Source organism: Cyanistes caeruleus, chromosome 22 (genome assembly GCF_971803275.1).
Source record: "Cyanistes caeruleus chromosome 22, bCyaCae1.hap1.1, whole genome shotgun sequence".
In the NCBI taxonomy this organism is placed as follows: Eukaryota; Metazoa; Chordata; class Aves; order Passeriformes; family Paridae; genus Cyanistes; species Cyanistes caeruleus.
In genome coordinates this window covers 6,688,092-6,703,522 of record NC_141722.1, presented here as the reverse complement: position 1 = coordinate 6,703,522, position 15,431 = coordinate 6,688,092, and the positions used below count along the sequence as shown (strand labels likewise).

General features: G+C 49.1%; 2 protein-coding genes across 12 annotated transcripts in view; one reads left to right on the top strand and one right to left on the bottom strand.

Moving 5' to 3' along the window:
* Positions 1-2,566, top strand: part of AGRN (agrin) — a 97,768-nt gene extending 95,202 nt beyond the window's left edge. For all 9 annotated transcript variants that reach the window (XM_086860946.1, XM_086860945.1, XM_086860943.1 and 6 more), the window contains one exon: positions 128-2,566. In XM_086860946.1, the coding sequence (XP_086717072.1) occupies positions 128-285 (158 nt within the window). In that variant the 3' untranslated portion in view covers positions 286-2,566. The remainder of the gene's footprint in view (positions 1-127) is intronic.
* Positions 2,567-5,890: 3,324 nt separating this feature from the next.
* Positions 5,891-13,076, bottom strand: RNF223 (ring finger protein 223). Of its 3 annotated transcripts, none has more exons than XM_086860952.1 (2): positions 9,701-9,824; positions 5,891-6,741 (listed from the first exon to the last, which is right to left on the bottom strand). In XM_086860952.1, exons 1-2 carry the CDS (start codon positions 9,750-9,752, stop codon positions 5,924-5,926), a joined length of 870 nt encoding a protein of 289 aa, XP_086717078.1. In that variant the 5' UTR covers positions 9,753-9,824; the 3' UTR covers positions 5,891-5,923. The 3 variants fall into 3 exon arrangements, 1 of the variants encoding a protein (XP_086717078.1); XR_015278836.1 differs by lacking the exon at positions 9,701-9,824 and adding an exon at positions 13,039-13,076 and having other exon boundaries at positions 6,706-6,741; XR_015278837.1 differs by lacking the exon at positions 5,891-6,741 and adding an exon at positions 13,039-13,076 and having other exon boundaries at positions 9,769-9,806.
* Positions 13,077-15,431: the final 2,355 nt, after the last annotated feature.

Sequence of the window (15,431 nt, the reverse complement as noted above, 5' to 3'; positions counted from 1 at the left end):
CCCATCCCTGTCCATCCCTGTTCATCCATCCCTGTCCATCCCAGTCTATGCCATCTCTGTCCATCCCATCCCATCCATCCCATCCATCCCGTTCCCATCCTCAGGCACTGACCCCATTCCGTTGCAGGGGGTCTGGACAAGCGCAGCGCGCGCCCGCGGCTGCCCAAGGCGTTCAGCACGGCCTTTGTGGGCTGCATGCGCTCCGTGCTGCTGGACCGCCGGGAGCTGCACCTGCGCCAGGACGCGCTCAACGCGCCGCGGATATTGCACTGCTCGGCCCCCTAGAGCCGCCGCCGCCCGCCCGCCCGCCGCTGGAATTATTTTCTATTTTTGTAAACTTATTGCTTTTTATATTTTTGGGGGGGACGGGGAGGGCGGGAAACCCTTTTTTTGGTTTTTCCCGCGGGTTCTCCGGGCGGTGAGAGCCGGCCCGAGCGGCGGCACCGCCCAACGAAGCTCGACCCGCGGCTCCGAGGAGCGCCGGAACTCTCCCGCTGCAGCGCCCGTCTTCTTCATACTTGAAGCTTCTTTTTTTTTGGGGTCGTTTCCCCCCTTTTTTCCCGGCGTTTTGGGGGGGTTGCTCCCAAAGCCGACCCTGTTTTCCTGCGGGGGAAACGCTGCCGGTGCTGGCGAGGCCTTCACGGATTGGCAGGGTAGGAATTCCCACCCCGCTCCGGGCTCTGGCTCTTCCAAACCTTCTCCTGGCGCTGTGTCCTGCTGCCCCCTGTTCCTCTCCGTAATTTATGTGTGTAAGGATCTCAAGTGCTTTTCTCCTTGGAGCTCTGCTCAAATCAGGGACGATTCCACGCACTGGAAGGGAGAGAGCCGGGCCCACTCCTCTCTGCGCTTGGCTTGTGACTCTTCGCTGGACTGAGAGGTGCTGGGGAGGGAAAAATGTGGATTTTTCCAGCGGTTCTCCTCTTCCTCTTCCTCTTGGACACGTGCAGGAGCAGCTGTGAAACCTCATTCCCACATTTTGTGTTCATCCAGATGTGTACCGACCCCCCGGCCGCTCTTCCTGAGGCCACCGAGCCTCGGCCTCCCTCATGCTGGGGATCGCTTGGAGCTCCTCTCCGAGAGCTGGGAATTCTCTCCCTCTTCCAAAAAGGACCAGCAGATTCCCTTTTCCCTTCTCAGAGATCTCTTGGATGTGTCCTTCCATGCCCCGCAGCGTTTCCCAGCCTCTGGTTCCCAGCCTGGGCCTGCAGAGCTGGCGCTGGAGCCTCTCCCACAAAGAGATTTTGGAATTTTTTTACCTTGGATTTGGAGTTTTTGGGTCTTCCACGCTCCTCTGGATGCTGCCAGCCCAGCAGGAACGGCTCCAACGGGAATGGAGCTGGGGAATATCTGGGGGGAATTTGAAGCATTTTCCTCCTGGAAAGGAAAATTTGGTTCCAAAGTTTCTGGGGTGTGACGGCGCCCCTGCCTGCAGCCTCTGGATCTCCTGGAATCTGGAGAAGAGCAGATGGATCCCAGCTCTGGAAGAAATCACATCCCCCACTGGGATTCCTTCTCCATGGGAAGGATTTCCTGGTGTTTTGTGGCCTCTGTCTCCCTGTCCCACCCTCAGCTGGAATTGCTCCACGGAAAAACAACTTTAGGGAATTCATCTGCAGGATCCCACCAGCTTTTGGGTGGAAATTCCCAGAATTTGCCATTTTTTCCCCTAAATTTCTATCCCGCCTTGCAGGGCACCCTTTAAAACGGGAATTTTGGCACCAACCTTTGAGACAGGAAAGGTCAAATTTCTTCTCTCAGGATGAGCTCTGAACAAAGGTGGAACCAAGAGGGAAAACCTATGGAAAAACCACTTGGATCTGCTTTTATTTCATTTATTTGATTAAAAAAAAAAAAAAAATAAATCAAATAAAAATATTCCCAATCCTGTGGAAGATCCTGGGTTAAATATTCCATGGGGGGCTGTGCCAGGTGAGGGCTCTGCTGTGGCTGGGAGCGTTCCACGGGTGCCAAAATTCCCATTTTTAGTCCAAATTGGGATTTCTGGTGGGAAATGCTGGGCTGGGCTGGGAGGGACGGACTGGGGAGTCCCCCAATCCATATTTTGGGAATGGCATTCCCAGCTGGAATGTTCCAGCTCCAGAGGGACGGGGAAGCTGCTGATTTTCAGGAATGAAGTCAAGAAATGGCCAAGAAAAACCCAACAACCGAACAAAAACAAAGCTAAAACCTCATTCTGCTTTCGCTGGGGCTTGGAAATGCCTTAAACCAGGATTTTGTGTCCTCTGGGGGAGCATTTGGAATTTCCAGCAGCGCCCTTCGAGCCGTGCACTTCACTGTTAACATTTCTACCACAAAACCTGCAAAAAACCCCCCAAAAAGACATCGAGGTGGGTTTTTTTTCCTGGATTTTAGGTTTTTTGGGGCTTTTTTTTTAATTGAAACCCCTTGAGCTGTCCGTGTGGCTCGGTGGAGAGGGAGAATTCCCGACTTTGGGAGCCGCTGGCTGAATTCCGAAGGGCGCCGCGCAGTAGAGGAGCAGCATGATGTAACCATTACTAACTCGTGTCTTTCGTCAAATCACCCAGAAATAAAAGTTTGGAAACAATTTGAGAGGTTTTTAAGGGGCCTGGTGCTTCTTTTCTTTCCCTCTGGAATAAAGGAAAATCCTGGTTTTTTTCGGTGATGTTTGCTGGGCAGAGGGGGCAGGAGCAGAGGGGTTCCCGTGGCTCCTCAATTCAGTTTTTCCATGAATTCCAACCCCAATCCCGGGATTTCGCAGGATTTTTGTGTCTTTCCTTCCCCTGTTCTGTGGCCAGGGAGTCTCCACTTTTCCCTCTTTGTGTCTTTTATCCCCTCAGCAGCATTTTCCAAGGAATTTCTGCATCCCACGGATCCCACAGGGCTGAGGTGACGCCCCTGGGGGTTGTTCCTCATGGACTGCAGCATTTTCCCTGCTGGGAATCCATGGAAAATCAGCCTCGAGCAGGATGTGGATTGATAAAAGGAGTGGGAAGGACAATTCCATTGTTTTCCTTTGGATCTGAAGGGAAAATTCAGAGGTCTTGGGCAAACCCAGGACAAATGCATGCTGCTTCCCAGAAAAACAAGAAATCCCAGGAAATTGCTTCCCAAAAAAGCCAGGAATCCAGAAATTTGGATAAGAAGGAATCAGGTGTGTGAAATCGAGAACATTTTGGGTCTGAAGGGCAAATTCAGGGGTCTTGGGCAAACCCAGGTCACATTGATGCTACTTCCCAGAAAAGCCAGAAATCCCAGGAAACTGCTTCCCAGAAAAGCCAGGAATGCCCCCAAGGAAATGCCCTGGATCCAGCATCTCCCACAAATCCTGACTGACAAAACCAAGCCAGTCAAAATCTGGGAGAAGCTCCCAGGACTGGGAATCTCAGTGGCAGGAGGAGGAGCAAGAACAGCACAGTGGTCAGCATTCCCAGGGGGTTTTTGTCCCGGGAACAATCCAGGGAAGCTGCACCCTCTCAGAGCCCTCATCCCTGAGGAATGAGCTGCTCCTGCCCCGGCAGCTCCCAGGGATTCCCTGGATGGACACGGAATCCACCGGGGATTATTTTGGCTCCAAAGCCGCTATTTTTGACCTGCCGGGGGTGGCAGCGGCCGTGTCCCGGTTTTTATTCCCTCTTGGACAGCGGCCTTTGCTTCCCCACCCAGCACCGGAAAGTGCCGGATCCAGGGCCTTCCTTGGGGTCACTCCTGGATTTTATGGGAAGCAATTTCCTGGGATTTCTGCCTTTCATGGGAAGCAGCATCCATTTGTCCTGGGTTTGTCCAAGACCCCTTCAAATCCAGAATGTTCTTGATTTCACACACCTGACTCCTTCTTATCCCAGTTTCCTGGAATTTCAGGCTTTTATGGGGAGCAATTTCCTGGAATTTCTGGTTTTTCTGGGAAGCAGCATCCATTTTTCCTGGGTTTGTCCAAGACCCCTGAATTTGCCCTTCAGATCCAGAGAGTGCTTGGTTTGTGGGAGGTAAAACTCACCTGACCCCTCGTAGCCCAGGGGGTTGGGATGTTGGGATGTTGGGATGAGAGTGGGGGACTTGCCCTGGGGAGCTGGTGCCACCGTGACTCCCCAGAGCAGAGATATTTTGGGATAAAACCCTTGCCAGCCTGGGATATTGGGATATTGGGGATCTCTCTGTTTGTTTTGATCCCTCGGACTCAAATCTCGGTGGAGTCAGCACCAAAATCCAGATTTCCAGAGAGGTTTGGCAGTGAGGGCCCTGCTCCAGCTCCAGTCCCAAGCCTCAAATTCTGGGGTCAGTTTGGGGCTCCTCAGGACAGGGAAGTTCCGTGATCCCTGTCTGTGTGATCCCTGCTCCACCAAAATCCATGGAAAAACCCCTGTTCCCTGTCTGTGTGATCCCTGCTCCACCAAAATCCATGGAAAAACCCCTGTTCCCTGTCTGTGTGTGCCAGTTTTGGGGCTCTGTTCCAATTGCTGAACCCCCAGAGCAGTTTTGGGATCTGAAATCTCATCTGGGACAATTCCCGTCTCCTCCCCCCCCCCCAAAAAAATGGGAGAAATTGGGAATTTTCCGGATGAAGTGCCCTGGGAATGCAGCTGGAATCGCAAGGGAAAAGGGAGCAATCCTACCCAGGGACACCTGGAATTGTGGAAAACACAACTGAATCCATCCAGGCGTGCTCCTTGCACACAATAAAACACACGGAATTAAACACATAAAAACGTGGAATTTTTTGGGAATGGGAGCCGGGAGGTCTCTGGGAATCCCTGGCACATCCCTGTTCCAATAAAAGCAGCGTCGGCCACTGGCCGGGTCTCAAAGAGGCACTTTGGAGGATGAGGAGGGCAAAGCTGTCCCAAAAAACCGGGATTTTTGGCAGTGGGGAGAGGTTGGGGTGCGCTTTGGTGACTCCGGGCTGCGCTGGGTTTGTGCCTCTGCCTGGAAAATCCTGTTCCAGAGGGAGAGCAGGGATTTGGGAGCATCTTCCTGGGAAAATGAATGGAGCAGGTGCTGGGTTCTGTGGGAATGCTGATGGGATGAGCTCGCTTTGGCAGCTCCACCTCCAGCACCAGGGAACCTTCCCAGCCTCTGGAATGCGGCAGTTTCCCACCTGTTCATCCAGCCCTCCCCATCCCAGATCCTCGAGGGAATAATTCCGGAGCTGCTCCAGCTGGCAAGAAGAAAAAAAATCCCTTTATTCCCTCAGGAACTCGAGGAAGGAGCTGCCGCTGCCGTGGGGGATCCCACACTTCTGCTCCCCGAGCATTCCAGGCCCGGATTCCATGGAGAGCCTGGCACGGGAATGTGCAGGGATATTCCAGCGGTGCGGGGAGGGGGTGCGGGGTCTGCCGGCCATCCCAGGAACTCAGCGGGAGCTCCCAGGAAAGGGAATTGTCCTGTTCCTCATCCCCATGGAGCTGAGCAGATCCAGGAATTGTCCTGTTCCTCATCCCCATGGAGCTGAGCAGATCCAGGAATTGTCCTGTTCCTCATCCCCATGGAGCTGAGCAGATCCAGGAATTGTCCTGTTCCTCATCCCCATGGAGCTGAGCAGATCCAGGAATTGTCCTGTTCCTCATCCCCATGGAGCCAAGGCAGATCCAGAGGCTCCTGGTGCTGGGAAGGGATTTTGTCCCAGAAGCTGCCAGAGCAGCAGGTCCTGTGCCTGTTCCCATCCCTGAGCAGATCCAGAAGCTCTGGCACTACAGGAACCAGGGTTTCGTCCCAGATCCTGTCAGGGGAGCGGGTCCTGTCCTTGTTCCCATCCCTGAGCAGATCCAGAAGCTCTGGCACTACAGGAACCAGGGTTTTGTCCCAGATTCTGCCAGAGCAGCAGGTCCTGCCCCTGTTCCCATCCCGGAGCAGGGACCAGCCCTACAGGAACGGGGGCCGTGTCCCAGCCGCTGTCAGGAGAGCGGGTCCTGTCCCTGTTCCCGTCCCGGAGCAGCTCCAGGGGTTCCTAGAGGAACGGGAGCTGTGTGGCCGCCGCCGGTGCCGGGGTGGTTTTGGGGCTGAGGAATTGGGGTCTGGCGGGGCGGCTGAAGCAGCGCAGGTTGCCGGTTTTGAGCGCGCACTGCACGGGCCACAGCACGATGCAGAACAGGATGAGCACCAGAGCCGAGAGCAGCACGATTCGCTTCCAATCGTCGCACAGCTCGCAGCGGGACAGCCTGCCCGCCAGCCCCGGCGGCGGCGGCTCCGCGCTGTCCGCCTTGCTCATGGCCACGTCGATGGACAGGCACGACTCGGGGTTCTCGGCGTCGTCCGAGGCCCGGCGGCAGCAGAGCTTGGTGCCGTCCATCCAGAGCAGGCGCTCGTGCTGCTGCTCGGGGGGCAGCGTGGCGAGCAGCGGGCGGCAGGTGCGCAGCCCCGGCGCTCCCCGGCCCGGCAGAGCCGTGGGCTGGCGGCACAGCGGGCACGGCAGCGGCTCCCCGGGCCCGGCGGGGCCGGGCAGCGCCGCGCTCAGCCTCGCCACGCACTCCAGGCAGAACACGTGCGAGCACTGCAGCACCTTGGGCGTCTTGAAGGCGTTGTCGTAGCTGGTGAAGCAGATGGAGCACTCCACCGGAGAGGCCGGCTTGGGCGAGCCGGGGCTGGCCGAGCCCGGGGAGCCTCTCCGGCCGCCCTCCCCCGGCGAGTTCAGCACCAGCGGGCTCAGGGGCACCGGCGGCGCCGCCGGCTCGGGGCTGCTCGGAGAGTCCGGAGTGCTCGAGTGCCACAGCTGGGGGAAACACGACATGACGGAGCCCCCGGCCAGGAACAGAGCCCTGGGAGACTCTGCAAGAGAAAAACGGCGTAGGGTGGATTATTTTATTTTATTTTATTTTATTTTATTTCATTTCATTTCATTTCATTTCATTTCATTTCATTTCATTATTCTATTGTATTTTATTCTATTTTATTTCACTTCATTTTATTTTACTTTATTTTATTTTATTTTATTCCATTTTATTTTATTTTATTTTATTTTATTTTATTTTATTTTATTTCATTATTCTATTGTATTTTATTCTATTTTATTTCACTTCATTTTATTTTACTTTATTTTATTTTATTTTATTTTATTCCATTTTATTTTATTTTATTTTATTATTCTATTGTATTTTATTCTATTTCACTTCATTTTATTTTACTTTATTTTATTTATTTTATTTAATTATGATATTGTATTTTATTATATTTTATTTCACTTTATTTTATTTTATTTTATTTTATTTTACTTCATTATTCTATTGTATTTTATTCTATTTTATTTTATTTTATATATAAATTTTTATATTAATATACTACAATATATTAACATATTACATATGGTAGATCTAGCTATATAAATAAAAATATAATATAAATAAATGTATAATGTAGTACACATATATTATATATCATATAATTCATATATCATATGTTAGTATTATATTTTTATCTATATTTTAATTTCCTTTCTATTATTTTCTCTTATTTTCTTATATTATTACTTATGTTTTATAATTCTATTTCATTCTTTTATTCTTTTCTTTTCCTTTATTATTTTCTTTCATTCTTTTATTATTTCCTTTTATTATTTCCCCTTATTATTTTATTTTTATTTTATTCTATTTCATTTAATTTCATTTTTTCTTATTTTATTTTATTTTATTTTATTTTATTTTATTTTATTTTATTTTATTTTATTTTATTTTATTTTATTTTATTTTATTTTATTTTTTATATTTTTTTTATTTTTTATATTTTATTTGATGTTTTCTTATTTTTTCTTATTTAATTTCTTTTCTTATTTTTCGTGTTTTCTAATTTCATTCCAAACTCCCTCCCCGTGCTGGCTCCGAGCCCTCCCCGGAGCCCTTTGTGTCTCTCCCGAGCCACGGGAGCGAAACCTCGGCATTCCGGCTTTTCTGTTTTCCATGGATTTGGAGCCCTGGAGCTGCTCAGTGCAGAACTGCACGTTCCACACCCAGCGTGAGCTGCTGCCTTCCCACCACCACCAGTTCCTCTCCGGCCTGGGAACCGAGAGGAACGTTCCCAGAGATGGGAACAGAAGGAGTTGGGGCAGCAGATCTGGGGTGAATTCCTTCATTCCCTGCAGCTGGAATTGCAGGATTAACCCCCAATCTGCAAATGGATCCAGCTCATGAAAATGGGAAAACCCAAGAGCCGTGCTCCATTGGGGGGATCCATTTGGATGGGTCCATTTTGGATGGATCCATTTGGGGGGGGATCCATTTTGGATGGGTCCATTTTGGGGGGGGTCCATTTTGGATGGGTCCATTTTGGGGGGGATCCATTTGGGGGGGATCCACTTTGGATGGGTCCATTTTGGGGGGGGTCCATTTTGGATGGGTCCATTTTGGGGGGGGATCCATTTTGGATGGGTCCATTTTGGGGGAGATCCATTTTGGGTGGGTCCATTTTGGGGGGGGATGCATTTTGGATGGGTCCATTTTGGGGGATATCCATTTTGGGGGGGTCCATTTTGGGGGATCCATTTTGGGGGGGTCCATTTTGGATGGATCCATTTTGGATGGGCCCATTTTGGAGGATCCATTTTGGATGGGTCCATTTTGTGGGGGATCCATTTTGGATGGGTCCATTTTGGATGGGTCCATTTTGGGGGGGGGTCCATTTTGGATGGGTCCATTTTGGATGGGTCCATTTTGGGGGGGGATCCATTTTGGAGGATCCATTTTGGATGGGTCCATTTTGGATGGGTCCATTTTGTGGGGGATCCATTTTGGGTGGGTCCATTTTGGGTGGGGATCCATTTTGGGGGGTCCATTTTGGGTGGGTCCATTTTGGATGGGTCCATTTGGGTGGGGATCCATTTTGGGGGGTTTGTCTGCCCTAAATACACCTGAAGACCCTTCAAGAAACAGATGGCCCCAATCCCAAAAATTCGGGTTCCAAACCCCTCCTGTCCCTTCATCCCCCTCAGAATCACCAAAATTTGGGTTATTTTAGCAACACCTGCAGCTCCACCTGCATCCAGATCCAAATTTCAGCTCCTTTCCCTTTATTCCTCTCGGAATCATCCAATATTTGGGTTATTTTAGGCAAAACCTGCATCCAGAGACATATTTTGAGCTCCTGTTCCTTCATCCCCCTCAGAATCACCGTAAATTTGGGTTATTTTAGGCAGCACCTGCAACTCCACCTGCATCCAGAGGCAAATTCCAGCTCCTGCCCCTTCATCCCCCTCGGAATCACCCAAAATTTGATTATTTTAGGCAAAACCTGCATCCAGAGCCAAATTTTGAGCTCCTCTTCCTTCGTTCCCCTCAGAATCACCCAAAATTTGGGTTATTTTAGCTCCACCTGGATCCAGCTCCAAATTCCAGCTCCTGTTTAGGAGTTCAGGAGCCTCAATCCCAGAAATTCGGATTCCAAACCCCTCCTGTGCCTTCATCCCACCTGGAATCACCCAAATTTGGGTTATTTTAGCAAAACCTACATCCAGATCCAACTTTCACCTCCTTTCTGGGAATTCAGGAGCCCCAGTCCCAGAAATTCGGGTCCCAAACCCCTCCTGTGCCTTCACTCCCCTTGGAATCACTTTTCATTCTTCCCATTTGGTCTGGAAAATGTTTTTGCCTTTTGGCTCTGGTTTTAGGGAGCCCCAAGGAGGCGTTGGGAGAAGCGAGGCGCCCGCAGGGATCCCTCCGAGCCTTTCCCGCTGGAACGGGAGCGACGTTCCCACCGAAATTCCTCCCTTTTGGGTGGAAAAAACACGAGGAGGACCTACCCCGGGTGGTGCCCCCCGGCAGCCGGGCTGGGAGGAGAGCAGAGGATTCCATGAGGGAATCTCTGATTCTGGGAATGCCTCAGGGATTATGGAGCATGAGCCAGGCCTAAGAGACAGACAACACTTTTCAGCGGGGAGATAACGAGGGGGAAAATGGGGATTTTTGGGATTTTTGGGAGGGAGCTGCCCGGGGATGCTGGAGTTCCAGAAAAAACCTGGGAAGGGAGGAAATGAGGGTTGTTTTTTCCAGCAGAAATGGTGGAATTCCAGGCCTGGCGCTGTCACCGAGACACAGGGAGAGCCACGGGAATTCTTCGAGGTTCTGGAGGTTTTCCCGTGGGAAAGGGGGAACCGCCTGAGCCCGGCTCTGGAGCAGAGCCCCAGGACCAGAAAACTGGGGTCCAAACCATTCCTGCACCTTCATTCCCTCAGAATCACCCAAATTTGGGTTCTTTTGGCACCACCTGCAGGTCCACCTGCATCCAGAGGCAAATTCCAGCTCCTGTCCCTTCATCCCCCTCAGAATCCTCCAAACTTTGATTATTTTAGGCAAAACCTGCATCCAGAGCCAACTTTCAGCTCCTGTCCTTTCATCCCACTCGGAATCACCCAAAAATTTGAATTATTTTAGCAACACCTGCAGCTCCCCCTGCATCCAGAGCCAAATTCCAGCTCCTGTCTGGGAGTTCTGGAGCCTCAATCCCAGAAATTCAGGCTCCAAACCCCTCCTGTGCCTTCACTCCCCTCGGAATCCTCCAAAATTTGGGTTACTTTAGGCAAAACCTGGATTCAGATCCAAATTCCAGTTCCTGTCTGGGAGTTCAGGAGCTCCAATCCCAGAAATTCGGCCTCCAAACCCCTCCTGTGCCTTCATCTCCTTCATAATCCTCCAAAATTTGGGTTATTTTAGCTCCACCTGGATCCAGATCCAAATTCCAGCTCCTGTCCCTTCATCCTGCTCGGAATCACCCGAAATTTGGATTATTTTAGCAAAACCTGCATTCAGATCCAAATTCCAGCTGCTGTCCCCTCATCCCGCTCAGAATCACCCAAAATTTGATTATTTTAGGCAACACTCACAACTCCACCTGGATCCAGAGCCAAATTCCAGCTCCTGTTCCTTCATCTCCCTCGGAATCACCCAAATTTGGGTTATTTTATCTCCACCTGGATTCAAATCCAAATTCCAGCTCCTGTCCGGGAGTTCTGGAGCCTCAATCCCAGAAATTCAGGTTCCAAACTCCTCCTGTCCCTTCATCCCCCTCGGAATTCTCCAAACTTTGGGTTATTTTATCTCCACCTGCATCCAGATCCAAATTCCAGCTGCTGTCCCTTCATCCCGCTCGGAATCACCCAAAATTTGGGATATTTTGGCACCACCTGCAGCTCCCCCTGCATCCAGAGGCAAATTCCAGCGGCTGTAGCCGGCAGCAGCAGGAAATTCCTGGTGCCAGCTCAGCTTCCCGGGAACATTTTTGGGGATGAGTCAGGATCCTCCCGACTGGGAGGAGGCAGCGGAGCCGGAATTCCAGCCCGCAGCTCCTCCCGCATTCCCGTCCTCATTGCAGCGCCCAGAAACTCCAAATATTCCCCACATTCCACAAGGGAAAAAAAGAGGAAATTAAAAATCTCTCTGGTTTGAGGATGAGGAATTCAGCCCTCTCCCTTCCCTTTGGAATTTCCTCTTTTTGCGCTTCTCTTCATTTAAATACGGAGTTTTTTTGGGGGGTGCAGATTCTCCTTAAATTTAAATTTGATTGAAATTGAAATTAAATAATTCAATAACAAAAATTAATATATAATTACTAATATGTAATATATATAACATATATACTATATAAAATATCATAAATATAATAAATAAATAATAATAATTTAGATAACTTAAATAATTTATATAAATTTAAATTTAAATTAGGGTTAAATTTGGGAAATTTTCCAGCGAGTTTAGATCCATTTTTTTTAATTTTTAAATTTTTTAGCTGCAGCACAGATGCCAATAAATCCCAAATCCAAGCCCAAATTTCCAGGATGAGGAAAACCTGAGGGAGTTTTTGCTTTTTTCTTATTTTTTGGGGGGGTTTTAAATCTTCTCTTTTGTAGAACTCCATCCATTCAATCTAGGTTTGGGGTTTTTTTCAGTTCCTGGGGGTTTTTCCAGGAATTTTCAGGAATTCTGAGCAGCGAGGGAAACAGGGAAAGAGAGAAGCCTCGGTTCACTCCAGTTCTTATTTCACAACCTGAATTATGAAATTTCAGGAGGTTTTATTGGTCTGGGCTGTGTCAGCTCCAGCACAGCAAAATCCTGACATTAAACTCCAAATTCAGCCCCAAAATTTGCTTTTAAATAAAAATCCGAACTTTCCTTCACGCTCCTCGTTTGACAAACGCGGCCCTGACCCCCCGGAAACCTCTTGGGTTTAATAAATGGAGATTCTGCTCATTTTCCTCGTTTAATTCCATGGAGTTTTGGTTGATATTTTGGTTTTTGGGGTTTCTGGGGATCACTTGGAACACGGGAATTTGGATTGAGCTGAGGAGAGCGCGGCTGAGACCTGGAATTCCCGTGGGATGCGTCAGCCTCCCCCTCGCGCGGAATTTCAATAGAATTTTGTGAGGTTTTGGGGTTTTTTGTTTGATTTTCTGATTATTTTTTAAATTCATCCTCTCCTTTTCCCAGCCACTTTTCCAAAGCTTCCGGAATGCTGGGAAATGACAAAGCCGTTCACAAAGGAAGGAATTCCATACTTTGGGTCAGTTCTAGGGATCTCTTTACACCGTAAAACCAGACAGAGAGGGGCCAGGCTTAAAATGGGATTTGGGATTTGTCCTTTGGAATTCCAACAATCCCAGTTCCAGTGATCCCTAATCCAGTGATCCCAATTCCAACAGTCCCAGTGATCCCAGTTCCAACAGTCCCAGTGATCCCAGCTCCAACAATCCCAGTTCCAGTGATTCCAGTTCCCGTGATCTCGAATCCAGCAATCCCTGTCCCAGTGATCCCAGTTCCAACAATCCCTAATCCAACGATCCCAGTTCCAGTGATTCCTAATCCAGTATCCCTGTTTGAGTGATCCCAATTCCAGTGATCCCAATTCCAACAATCCCAGTTCCAGTGATCCCTAATCCAGTGATCCCAGTTCCAGCCATCCCTAATCCAACAATCCCATTTCCAGCATTCCCAGTCCCAGCGATCCCAGACTGGTTTCTCTCCTGTGGGCCGATCCCATCCCACGGATCCCATCCCACAGATCCCATCCCATGGATCCCATCCCACAGATCCCATCCCACGGATCCTATCCCATGGATCCCATCCCATGGATCCCATCCCGCTGTACCTGTGCAAGGCTCTCAGCCAGACCAGATCATGTCCCGGCAATCCCCACTCCCTCCTTCGGAACCCTCGCTGGCGATTCCAGACGGGATCGTTCCCCGGGTTCCGGAGCAGGAGCGGCGGGGCCCAGGTGTGTTTATACCGAGCCTGGGCTGCCCTTCCTGCTCCTCCGGCCCTTCCCCATCCTCTGAATCATCCCGGCACAAACAGCCTGGAATGCTGCCAGAGGGGACCCAGCTGCGGGAAAACAGGGACTGATCCCTCCCTGCCGCCATGGGAATTCTGCTTTCCAGGGGTTTCCAAAATTTTCCATCCATTTCCATCATCTATCCCTCTTTTCCAGGCTGGGAAATTCTGCTTTCCAAAATTTCCTGTCATTTTTCATCCATTTTCAGAATTTATCCCTCTTTTCCAGGCTGGGAAATTCTATCTTTCAGGATTTTTTTTACATTTTCCATCATCTATTCCTCTTTTCCAGGCTGGGAAATTCTGCTTTCCAAAATTTCCTGACATTTTCCATCCATTTCCATCATTGATCCCTCTTTTCCAGGCTGAGAAATTCCATTATTCAAAAAATATTTTCAAAGTATTTTTTTATTTAAAATATTTAAAATATTTAAAATATTTTCCATCATCTATCCCTCTTTTCCAGGCTGGAAAATTCTGCTTTCCATTTTTTTTTTTCCCCGTTATTTTCCATCAATTTCCATCATTGATCCCTTTTTGCCAGGCTGGGAAAATCCATTTTTCAGATTTTTTTTTACATTTTCCTTCATTGATCCCTCTTTTCCAGACTGGGAAATTCTATTTTTCAGGGTTTTTTTACATTTTCCAGAATTTATCCCTCTTTTCCAGACTGGGAAATTTTATTTTTGAGTGGTTTTCAAAATTTTCTGTCATTTTCCATCCATTTTCATCATTGATCCATCTTTCCCACTGGGAAATTCTATTTTTCAGGGTTTTTAAAATATTTTCCATCATTTATCCCTCTCTTCCAGACTGGGAAATTCTGCTTTCCAAAATTTCCTGTCATTTTCCATCCATTTCCATCACTGATCCCTCTTTTCCAGCCTGGGAAATTCCATTTTTCAGGGTTTTTTTAAAATATTTTCCAGAATTTATTCCTCTTTTCCAGGCTGGGAAATTCCATTTTCCAGGGTTTTTTTAAAATATTTTCCAGAATTTATTCCTCTTTTCCAGGCTGGGAAATTCCATTTTCCAGGGTTTTTTTACATTTTCCGAGGATCAGGAGTGGCGTCATTATTCCCAGGAGGAGAAGAAATGATCCAGAGGCAGCCGGAGCCGTGGGACGCTGCTGGGGAGGGAGGAAATCCTGGAATCACGGAAATCCCGTCACAAAAGAGCAGGAATCCAATCCAGTCGCTCTCCCAGCACTAAACCCAAGGAATTCCCCAAAGGAACAGGGAATTCCGGAGATCCTTGAAGACCCTGGAATTCCCTGGGAGTGATGGAGAGAAAAATTCCCCTTGGAAAATCCCTCTCCATGTTCCTTGGAGGCCCTGCAGGAATTGGGGTTGGGAATTGATTCCTTCCCTAAAAACTGAGAAATTAGGAAAAATCCCATCTGGAATTGCCTTGTGTCCCTAAAATTCCACAAAAAAAGGAACTGGGGTCTGGAATTGCCTTCTCTGCTGGTGGCGCTCCCTGGAAGAGATGGAGAGGGAAAGTCCCAAGGAAAATCCCTCTCCATGTTCCTTGAAAGCCCCTGGCAAATCCTGGAATTCTCTGGGAGAGATGGAGAGGAAAATTCCCCATAAAAGTCCCTCTCCAGGCCTCTGCAGATCCTGGAATTCTTCGGGAGAAATTAAGAGGAAAATTCCTGAGGAAAATCCTTCTCCATGTTCCTTGGAGGCCCCTGGCAGATCCTGGAATTCTCTGGAAGAGAATGAGAAGAAAATTCCCAATGAAAATCCTTCTCCGGGCCCCTGGAATTCCCTGAAAGAGACTGAGAGGAAAATTCCCGATGAAAACCCTTCTCCAGGCCCCTGGAGCCCCTGGAATTCCCTGGCAGAGATTTTCTGGAATTCCCAGGCCATCCAGAGGGAACGTGGGGCTTCCCCTGAGCTGGGCAAGGGAAGGTTGGGAGAATCCCGGGACAGAAACAGGGAATGGTTTGGGGTTGGGAAGGGCCTCCAAGCCCATCCAGGGATTCCTGGAGGTCCCTCTGGAGCCTTTTCCCGGTTCATTCCCAGTTTTCACCAGCAGCGAGGGAAGGAGGTTGGGAGCTCTCCCAACATTTTAATTGTCCCGGTGAGGATCCCGTGCCGGTTCCGGGGGATGAGTCACTTCCCGCCCCGCGCTGACAGCTTTGGGAATGACCTTGGGAATGCCCTTGGGAATGCGGTGTCAGAGCTGGGAATGGCGCCAGGGCCCTCG

Bases quoted from the DNA above. Each gene is read 5' to 3' on its own strand.
- RNF223 (XM_086860952.1), bottom strand. From the start codon at position 9,752: ATGGAATCCTCTGCTCTCCTCCCAGCCCGGCTGCCGGGGGGCACCACC. The intron at 6,742-9,700 runs GTAGGTCCTCCT...TTTCTCTTGCAG, and splicing joins GCCGGGGGGCACCACCCGGG to AGTCTCCCAGGGCTCTGTTC.